This window comes from Bactrocera latifrons, unplaced genomic scaffold, assembly GCF_001853355.1.
Source record: "Bactrocera latifrons isolate USDA-ARS-PBARC rearing strain unplaced genomic scaffold, ASM185335v1 scaffold_8, whole genome shotgun sequence".
Classification (NCBI taxonomy): Eukaryota; Metazoa; Arthropoda; class Insecta; order Diptera; family Tephritidae; genus Bactrocera; species Bactrocera latifrons.
The window spans coordinates 3,635,889-3,647,303 of NW_017537489.1; the positions used below are offsets into that span (position 1 = coordinate 3,635,889).

The following is an 11,415-nucleotide window of genomic DNA, read 5'->3' on the forward strand; positions in this document are numbered from 1 at the left end:
TCCACAGGCAACTGCAATTCAACTGGAAATTAGTTTGTGATGTCGCCATTTAAATAGTTTGCCTCGAACTTCATTGAGTTATCTTATCAAGTCATTTAGAATAATTTGATTAGTTTGTGAGGGAGTACAGTTCAGCCCACAGTTGGCTAGATCTAATTTATCTAGTAATAAACCATGTAAATCTAGTAATAAACCGTGTAAATATTTAAATATTTATAAATTTCTGGTTCGACATCAAGGTAAAGTTCTAAAACGTTGTGAAACTATCTAACACACTAATATAATTTTACTGTTATTGCTGAAAAAGAATTAATACTTTACAGAACGTTTTTGTTCAATCATCATGACCTGAAAAGTATGACAACCCAGATATGAAAAAATATCCGTTTGACCCGTTAAGTACCCAGTACATTGTCTTCGATTACAACTAAATGAATGAACAAAAGAGGAGAAGGGAAGAAGAGAACTAGAACTAGCAAAGCTCAAAAAAGAGTGAGATAATGCTGGAAAGCTTTAGTAATGTCAGGCTTTCCGTACTCATAACCTAAATGTATCAAACTTTCTTAGTAATATAGACAAAGTTTTTTCTTCCTTTCCCTTAAGACGTCAAAAACTAAAGTATTTTACTGCTAAATGCAACCAAAAAAAGTAAAAAAAAGGGATGGAACTATATCTCGCTTTCTAACATTTTCTATCTCTCGTGGTCAATACGAAAAAGAGTCGATCTTATACTTCAATGGTATAAGCAGGCCGAACCATTTCTTGCATATGAATAATAATATTTCCAATACACAAACTTTAGAAGGTATTCTTCATATGTGAGCACGAGAATTTAAAACCACCGATATAGTTTCTTGCGAAAGAGAAGGCGGATTGTAACTTTAAGAGGCAGAAATAAACGTATCCAAATCAGTGTATACTGGTATTTAAATATAATACTACAAAATGTGAGACGCGTCGATTGTTTGATTTTGACGCTCCTCACGTTTCATGCCCAAAAACATTAACCAACATGTGTTGAGGCTACCCATAAGAAATCTTGAAATCCTCTCATATCTCTCTTATGCAAATATTGTTTCTTTATCTTTTTATGTCAAATCATCCTTAACAGAGGTGGATGGATGACTCGCATAAGGCAATTTTTGATGACTTCGCGTGCTTCACTGAATGCCTTGTGCTATCCAACTTGTACAGGTTAAAAATTAGACTCTTGAAAGCAAACTTTTCGAGTCTTAAGCGAACATCTACTAAACGCTACATTTCAGAATTTGGTAACCTCAGTGTTGCAATCTAGCAACTCACATCTTTATCGTAAACTTTGGCATTTTTGATGTTGCACATACTCGGAACGTTTTGACATACGACCGTTATTTGTGTGGCTTACAGTAACTTGAAACATTCAACTCCGCAAAGAAAATGGAATGAAATCGTGCACATTATCGCGGTACTTTTTTTTACAACTTCTAATATGGATTAACTCTTCAAGAGTGCATGGATGAACTTAACCCAATTTTTGGCGATGTAGATCTATCAATAACCATCGTTTATCGATGGTATGGTGAATTCAGTCGAGGTCTTAGCTCCAAATCAGTTGCTGTTCCGGATGGATGACCTATCGAGAGATAGAGGCAACTGTTGGCATTACTGGGATCAGTATCCATTCAATATTACATGGAGATTTTTTTCCGCAAAACAAAAATGTTCCACATTGGATCCCAAACAAGATTGATCGCTCAAAAAAAAAAAAAAAAAAAAAAAAAAAAAAAAAAAAAAAAAAAAAAAAAAAAAAAAAAGAAAAAAAAAAAAAAAAAACAAACAAAGGTCATGTCGATTGGTCAGGAGAAATTTTGAAAAATCACGAAAGCTTGAAGCACATGAAATCGTGGGAGATGATGAAATATGGATTACGCGTAAAGATCAGTCGATCGCATGGACGTTTCAAGATGAGCCGAATCCAACAAAAGTTGTTAACGCACGAAGCACTTCCAAGCAAATGGTTGCCCGATCTTTTCAAGTGGTTATATTGCAATCATACCAGGAGAACAAAGCATAACAATTAATTCTGTTTGATACACTATAATATGTTGTCTTTCAAGAAATCAGTAAAACCGCCTCTTCACCATGACAATGCAAGAACTCACACAGTAAAAGGGAGAGCATCTCTTTCCTTTATTCAATTTCGACCTCCATTTACATGCATTGATTCCTTGAGGATCGAATATGGCTTCACTCATGATTTAAAAATGTAATTCTGTAGAAATTCAAAAAATTTCATTCGAAATTTCCGTTTTAAGAAGCTGCCCTCCTTTTATTGCAGGTAATCTGCCACTTGCTGCGGAAGGCCTGATAAAATCCTATTACATTCAACCATGCAGTGGCAAATTGCCTAAAAGAACACATTCGACTTGGCAGATGGAAAAATCCTTCCATGTGGAAGTACTAGGTGCACTGCCTCCAATGGCAAGAGTTACGTCACATTCGGCACGCACCTTTTGAACTCACATATCTGCATTTGTCCAGAGTTATATGCTTGAAGAAGATGAGAAAGCAGAAAAAGGAGCGAAAATGCAATAAAATAAAATGTGATTTCGAGCTGCATCAGTTGAGGCCAAGTTGGATATTCCTTTGATGAGGAATTTGTTTGCTCGAGTGCAAATGCAGCTTTGTGACTTCAATAAGAAATATTGCAAATTCTTGTGCGATCTCATATGAAGGAGTATCCAAGCATGTGGAAGGAGTGCCACCAAGCATGTGGTTATAGATCTATACACATACATACATAAATGTATGTACTTGTTGAGTGAACGTGAGCATGCGTGTACCATGATTTCGTTGTGAAAATAATAACGACAACAATACCAACAAAAATAACCAAAACAAAGTCCATAACAACATCAATGATTTCCTCAAAGCCACAACAAAAAGTTGAAAACGAAAACAACAACAACAATGCCATACATGCAACTTAAAACTGCTGTTTTATTAATTTCTGACACTTGAGCCTCCACATACGCCACCTACAGTGCATTTGGCTGTCCGTTCATTCACTGCTCAGCCAATACATCCACATTCAGTTACTCGTGCCTCATTGCCACAATTGCACTGCTTCCTTTCTGCAGTAGTTGTTGTTGTTACCTTTTCGTCGTCAATTGGTCTGTGTTCGAAGCAGTACCATTCCATTCGCTTCCATTTTTTTTGCATCGCTTCGCAAATTCCGTGCTTCGGTGTGTTTGCTCTTCGTTGGATATGTTGGTATCAAGCAGATAGAAGCTAGAGCAATCAAGCCGCATGGCAATGATCAGGTGAGATCATGAAAATGATCCAAGAGGCCAAGAAGGCATTACCTGCGCTCTAAAAAAAAAAAAAAAAAAAAAAAAAAAAAAAAAAAAAAAAAAAAAAAAAAAAAAAAAAAAAAAAAAAAAAAAAAAAAAAAAAAAAATGAGTGTTCGGATATGCACATATTCCAGTTATGTTTGGTGCTAAAAGGAACTCCGAACTTTAAAACCTCGCCAAGTAATAAGCCATTTAATAAGTTTTAATGTTTCTGAAATTTATTTTAACTCCAATAGCCTTATGACCACAAAATTTAAGATATTACACAGAGCGATATTACACTTGATTTTTCATCCGAATCATCAGGCAAATAGAACATTACAGAAGAAATCGATTATATTGAAGAGCAATCACTCCACTGCTCGCCTGTCATGGACAGAAGCACGCAACTCATCATGAAACATTCAGATGGCCCATATGGTGTTACATACATACCATATGTACACAAAGAGGTCTATGAAAAAACAAGCATAGTAATTGAACGCTGTGGCTATTGAAGGAATGGGAAGCGGAAGGATCCCAGCTGATGGACAAGCAGTAGGTTTGCTCAGCTACAAGTATGATCGATGTGAACTCATAAATTTCCAACCGAATTCTTCAGTAAAACCATGGTCTCAGCGGCGAGCAGGCGACTGTAAGTGCTGAACAAGTTTCATAACTTCGTGAGGTAAGGGTTTTCAGGTGAGTGCCGACATTCGATATATTGACAGTGATGTTAATTCAAACACGAAAACACAATCTTGTCTATCTCGAACATACACACACATATACGCTAGTGGTATCTGTCCGAGAGCTCACACGCATCTATGAAAAGTGAGATTGTTTTCAATTCACGCGAATTTGTGTCCAGTCTGCCACCCGACGGAAGCGTGGAGGGAGTGGTGAGTTGATTTTACACTATACTCTGATGAATTAACTAATTTTTGCGATTTTCCGATTCTGTTTTCGTCTGCACGGAAACCCGTGTATGGGCAGTGTGGCATGCTGTATTGTTGCATGCAACTATTTGTTGGTGCTGCGGTGCAGAGGAGATGATGGATGTATCATGTTTGGTCGCTTCATCGAATAGATAAGCTTTTGCGTTGAGTGAATGCCTATTGTTGTTTGCTTTTTCGTTTTCCGTTTCAGAGGGGGCCAGATGAGGATTCTGGGGAAATTTATTGATGACTTTGGCGGCAAAGAGTGAATGTGTATGTTTTGTAGTAATGTGTATTTTTGAGAAGCTCATTGTAAAATATTCCGATAATAACGGATTGACCTGAGGAAAATTAATTTATAATAATGTCAGGGAGTTACGTAATCAAACAAGGTAAGCTTTGCTGAAGTAACTTTAACGAATTTGAAAAAGAGTATGTACCATCCAACGAAATGTGGGCTGGGTTTAATATAAAAAAAAAAAACATTTAATATGTGAGAATCCAACATCTGAGCCCGCACCTTATAAAAAGGAATAATATAATAAGGAAAAAGAGGCCATAATATTAGTCAATCTCAACTCAAGAGCTTAGAGAATTTTTTGCGAAACTTTTTTTTTTGTGTCAGCAGTATCCAACTTATTTCAAGAGCGGCCTTAAAACAAAGAATTTGAAAACTTCGAAGGTGTCTTAAACTGGAGATGTTTCTTTGTTGCCCATCATACTTAAATTAGAAACTAGATCTAATCGAGGAGATCTTGATAATTCGGAGCCTCAATTTAGAGCTAGCATTCATCCAGTTCGATGTATTTTAGATGTTCCTTTCCTTTCTCAAACAAATGAAATTCCTTGGAAGTTATGAATGTCAACAACGCTGTTGGAGTCCAAAATGCTCTCACTCTCTGAAGCCTTGCACTTATTCATCACAACACTACTGGTCTCATTAATATTGAATACGGAATTAAAGGTTTGGTCATTTATTGTAATGATGTCGCGAAGGTGTAAAATCCTACAAAACGTCAATTCAATTTGTATTGCGAGAAAATCCTCTGGTTAAATAGACTATACTAACTTTAGATTGCAGAAAACCGATGGGCTACAAATGTCAGAAACACTCAAGCTACGGTTTCGTTACCGCATCGAGTTCAGTGTTTCTCATCTAGCTCAAGATACATAAATTTAGAAAAAAAAAACAGGATAAAGCATAGACATCGCCTTTCCATCATGGATAAATTGATCATAATCTCTTTTCTTGCTCTCTCGCTTGTCAGCTGGCAGGGCACCCTGATCTGTTTTCTGAGCTGGCAACAAAACACAATCAGGGTGCCGCCAACCAGCAGTTAGTGAAAAAGGCGGGATGCCAGAAGARCAGCGCTATAATTACTTGACGAAATTAGTGTGAAATGAAATTTCATTGAACTGTGCGAACATATTTTGGCAAAATAAATGTTTATGTAAATTAATTAATGATTTTGCATTTTAGCATTTATATATGTATGCATTTCCAAAAGGTTTAATTTAGTGTTTTGTATAATTTATTAAATACCCAAGCTAATATTTTCAGCAGTGGCATCATTGGCAAATGTAAAAAATGCGAGTTTTGACAGCTCTATCTCGAACCATAGGGTCTCGTATCAAGTTATCAATGCTTTCCACGACAGTCGGCTCGAAGCAGAGATAATGAGATCTCCAACTCCTCTCTCACTGGAAGTGAGAGACCAATTGCAAAACGTCAAAACCTGCCGAACTTTGACAGTTCACTGGATTGAGTAGGTTTTGACGTTTTGCAATTGGAATGACTGGAAGATTGAAATTATACCAAAAATATATGTGAACGGAAGAATTTATTGCCGCCGTTCAAGATCGCTAATAAAAATTTAAAATAATGAAAATCAAAGAAAATGCGAATTGAAATATATATTATGAAACGTTTTGTAATTTGATGCATAATAGATTTAATTTTCTATTACAAATAATTAAAAACATTTATTAATTTAGAACTAACAGGCCTAATTCACCTTATTAAGTATTGAAATATCGAAGTCAGTTGTTTTAATATACCATAAAATCATAAAAAGGAATTGAGTAGGTTCGCCAAAATGTCCAAAAATTCTTATTTGGTGCGATCTGGCCATAATGGAAAATGTTATAAAAAAGGCTTATTTTGAGGCGCTCTTACGCTGGAATAAGTTGGGCATCCCATTATCCCTGGCTCGAAGTAACTAGAACGGAAAAGAATATTTGTCGGCAGTTTTGCTCTAAATTACTTCAGATATGTTTTCTGCCGCTACAATAACAGTGTAATCAGAGCTGAAAAACCACCAAAGCTGCACAGACATGCTTTGGTCGAACTCACAAATAAAGCTTTCATTTCATACATTCCTAACAACTACCATCAGATACAAGATTAGTGCAAAGGCAGCGAGTGTTTTTATTTTTATTTTTTTGATCAGAAAATATATAGTATTTCAATATTCTGATATATAGTTACATATGTTAGTAAAACTCAAAGGAAATAACAATATGCGACCGGACTCGGATTCAACTGGGAGAGATCAGCAGTCAAGTCTAGCTTCCACTAATGTTTTAAGAAGTCCAAAAAAAAATTTTTTTATAATCAAGGTCAATGTCTGCAAAGCCATATATCACAATTGCTTCGGCACTCGGTTTCGTGTTTAAGCGACTTTGCAGATAGAGTGAGTCAACACGACACTCATGTCGCAAAACTGTTAAACTCATTTCGTGAGTTAAATTTAAAATTAAAATTTTAGTGGATTAAGTCTTAACTTATTAATATGCCACCCAAAACCTCACAATTAACGGCCMTTTCCTTTGGATGCAACCAAGACGATATATGTAGCTTGTTTAACGTAACGAAAATAAAAAGTCGTCCCAAATATGACCAATAACTCAATCATAACTAAAATATTGAAAAATATTTTACTTGATTTATGGTCGATCGGGAGATCTTTTGTTGATTGGTATCGAAAACTGAAACTTCAGCTAAAGAGTTTCTGTGTACCAAGAATTTATAAATTCATTGATAGAACCTACAAGTTGTTGCGAGCTCTGACCTGTGCTTTTAAATAAAATTCAAACAAAGAACTTCAAATACGTAGATATTTACTTGACTTCCGCTTTAGTCGAACATGGAAACCTCTTAGTATATACTAATAATTGCCACTGTCTCTTATGGATAGCTCCTATAAGTGATGGCAAGTGCGATCGAACTCAATAGAATAAAAAAAATATTAATTAGAAAATTTGGTTCAAAGATGTTGGACTCTAATCCAAAGAACAAAAAAACTTCTTCCAAGGAAATTTAGGGGTCAGTAGGGTAACCTTTTTTCAATTTTTTTTTTTTTATCATTTTCTGTTCCCTTATAACATTAGAATTAATGTAGAAATCCACCCAAAAATAAAAATACCGCTCGACGTTCGGAGCGCTAAAAAAAAATAAAGTTAATGACTTGCATATATAATGATTATAGTAGGGACGATAACCATTTACTTACCTTTTAAGAATTAATTGGGTTTTTGTGTTTCAGATGATCTAAACATGAGAAATCGTGCTTGCCAGTGAAAAAAGGCATATAATTCACCCAGCCATTTCTCCGACAGATGTCATAAAAAAATTCTGAAAACATTTGTTTATACACTTCACGATATACCTCATGATATGTGAAAAAAAAATCTAATGTAGAATAAAAATTTCTATAAAAAATTTTTTTTAAAAGAAACGGACCAGATTACCCTATTGACTCCTCAAATTGAGACTACTTTCTAAACAATAGCTTTCAAAAATCAAAACGCCTCCAACTGAAATATTGACTTGCAATTAATCTTGGAAATCATCAATCGATTTGTTTCATGCTTTTTTCTTTTAATTCAGACAATTTATACATTCGAAGATACATTAGTTGAAATTGAGTATACATATTGAAAGCTCCATTAAAAACTTCACATCGAAATGGTATATTTTATTATAAAATTGGCTGAAACAAAAATTAAAGTTGCTTAAATTATTTATAAAATTGTTTGTCGAAACTTTTTTCCTAAAAGTTGCTGTTGCTGTTGTATAATGATCGCTTGTCGTAAATTTAAGTACCATCACTTCTGCTTTCTGCTCTGAATTGGCCGGTCTGTTAGCTAAATTTTCGGATTTCGGATAAGCTGAAGGCCCTGGCAGCCAGTACTTTATATCTATAAGTGGAACGATTATTTATAATTATTTCTCTTTTAAATAAATAAAAAATAAATAAATAAAATACTTACAATCACCACTTTTTCCAACGCCACCACTGTAATAGCTAATAAAACTTACCGGCATTCAGTTCCAACTCAAACACTCGACACGAACCGTCCGATCGAACATTAACAACGAACATTAATAACGAACTTGTATGAGACGAGCATCCAACACAATGTTCGATCCAAACTACAACGGACATTTCTCACAATTCTCTCCCTCAAACATTATACGTACCCGACATGTCGGAGTGTTCGGATGTCAAAAATTGTAGTGTGGCTTATTTAACGCGAGTTAAGAAATAAAATTGATATAATAAAATTAAAAGAAATACCGTGAAATTGTAATAGCCAGCTTATGATGAGTACAAATGTGCAAAGTTACTTTTAATAATGAGAGATTAAGCAAAGTAATTATTAGTTTTATAACAATAAATGAAATATGCAATAACAGAATCAATGCATGAAATATAAGCGAATAAACACGAAGTGAGTAAAAAAATCAAAGAAATGAGTGAGAATGAGAAATGAGAGTGCGTTAAAGCGAACAGAAAAAAAAAGTTCAGAAATCATTGCAAAAATATAAATGTGTGCTAAGTAACGGTGCAGAGTTCAGCGCAAATGAATTTAATTTAATTAATTTCACGTTGCTATAAGGAGTTTTGTTGCTGTAGTTCGTATTTTGGCTTCGTATTTTCGCGAAGTGTAGCAGTGTAAGCAGCGTCATGACCGGCTTCGTTGGTCTTGAATTTTTTGTGTTTTTTATAGCGCGTCGTGTTATTGTGGCCTAGAGAGGATTATGTCACTCTTCACTTAAGCGCTCGCAGTGTTATTGCGAGCGAATGCCTAATAATAGTGGAAACAGATAACTGAATGTAAAGATACTCAAAGCAGAGCAAGCGATTATTGATTGCGCGTTGTCGGAACAGAAAAACATAATAACAAAAGCAATTGAAACACAGAAGCGTTGTTGCTAACGAACGTTTAATAGCTACAAGTACTTGTGCAATTTTTTTTTTTTTTTGTTTATGTAAAAGTGATTGATTGTCATCAGAAGCGTGTGCGCGGAGTGGAAACATGTGAATCGAAAAGAAAAATCAGCTGCTGAGCAATAGAGACATTGAGCCTTTATATCACCGCGCGCTATTATAGCCTAGGAAAAGAAGGCAGACCAATGTGTTAATTATTTGCATAGTGTTACATCAAAGGGAAGTTGCCGACGACGTTACAACAAAAGTTCATAAAATAAAATATAACAACAATAAAAAATAAAATAAATTAAAACAACAGTCTAAATAATTAAAGTAGATTAAAAGCAGTTAAGTACCGCCAGTCAGACGTTTATAACACATTAAGCGCTCCAAAGCCAAACAACAATAGCAGCAAATAAGCAAAAAGTATGCGCACCAAATTTGTTGTTACTACTTACACGTATACACACCTACACGCGCTAGTATGGCTCACGCCGTCGAAGTTGCCGGCAAACGGAATGCCACAAAGCCAATAACAGCAGCAGCGCATAAAAAGCAACAACTACGTCGACTATTTTTGCTGTTGCAAGTTTGCATTGCTGTTTTAGTGGCCAGCAGTTGTTTGGCATTGCCATCGGCAGCCGACGCGAAACGTCTCGATGGTCGTCATTTTCATGCTCATCATGAGCAACAACAACAGCATGCACATCACAGGCGCCGTTTGCAGCGCGATTCGACCAGTAAAATTTTGAACACACGCGAACATGCAGCAGCGTGCGGGATTACTTCATGACGATCGACATTAAGCTGGCAGGCAACTTTGAGGAAAAAGGTGAGTGAGAAATGAAAAACTTTTTTGTTGTTTTTGTAAGTTAACTGAACTTCCCAACTCACTAAGTAAGTCAGACAGACAGCTAGTGAAGGTGGCAAGTAGCGCTTATTAGCGCCGTATCTAAAAACTTTAGCTAATGACTTGAAATAAGATGCGGCAAGTGTGTCAACTGTAGTTTGTGTATGTGAAATTGATGTGGGTGTACCGTTAAAGCGCATTTAATGAAATGTCAATGGCAAGTTTTCACTTTGAAAATTGAGTTGACTTTTGGTTTGCGTAGATTAAGTGGCAAGGAAGCAAATGTGGCATGCAGCTCGAGCTTAGTGTCCTAAAATAATTAATTGTACAAAATAATTCAAATAAAAAAAAAAAAAAAATATCAAACCAAGCAGAAATCGTATAATAAAATCCTTAAATTAATTTCAAATTTACAAATACAATCAACAATGCAACACACAAAGGAAGCAAGTTGCCGGCAACATGACAAGAAGTAAAAAAATAAAGGAAAAAAAGGGATAAAAAAATAAAAAAATAATATTAAAACGCAAAACTGGTTGCGGTTCAGGGTTATGCACTTTAAAGCCTGCTGCGAAAGCAAAGTAAATTCGCTGCTCTTGGGGCAAGTCACAAAGGCAGCTTTGAGTGTTTAACCAATTTCATGCAAAAAAGTAAGTGCCCGGGCAATAATGTTTGCGTGTTGGTGACCAGCCTTTGGTGTAGCGCGCTGGCGACAGTTAGTGGAAAGTAAGTATAGCAACAACAAAGCGTCTACAAAGTTTAAGCAAATAAATAAAAAAAAAACTCCGCTTGCTTTGAGTTGCTTTTAGACGATTTGAGAATTTTTCCTTTGAGGTAACGATAAATGTAGTCAACCTATTTTAGTTATAAATACAAATGTACTAATAAAGCTTAGGGTGGATGTAGAGTGAGGAAATGGAGACAATGAGGGGGTTTTGGTTAGATAGAAATGCTATTTTATAAGTTTTATGTAATAAAATCGTTGCTCAGGTTTCAGGAAGAAAAGTTTAAGAGAGCTCTTAAACCAGTTTTTTAAATAAAATTATGTTCCATAGGGGTCAGATTACTTAAAAGTGGTAATATAGTAAGTAAGCTGAAA

The 11,415-nt window shown here is 35.4% G+C and overlaps 1 protein-coding gene across 1 annotated transcript; it reads left to right on the forward strand.

Annotated features, from left to right (window-relative positions):
* The first annotated feature begins 8,748 nt into the window (after positions 1-8,748).
* Positions 8,749-10,283, forward strand: LOC108976731. Its single transcript, XM_018945993.1, has 2 exons — positions 8,749-8,905; positions 9,691-10,283. The coding sequence occupies exon 2, from the start codon at positions 9,951-9,953 to the stop codon at positions 10,257-10,259; it is 309 nt and encodes a 102-aa protein (XP_018801538.1). The 5' UTR covers positions 8,749-8,905; positions 9,691-9,950; the 3' UTR covers positions 10,260-10,283.
* Positions 10,284-11,415: the final 1,132 nt, after the last annotated feature.

Excerpts from the sequence above, each read along its gene's own strand:
- LOC108976731 (XM_018945993.1), top strand. The coding sequence starts at position 9,951 with ATGGCTCACGCCGTCGAAGTTGCCGGCAAACGGAATGCCACAAAGCCA.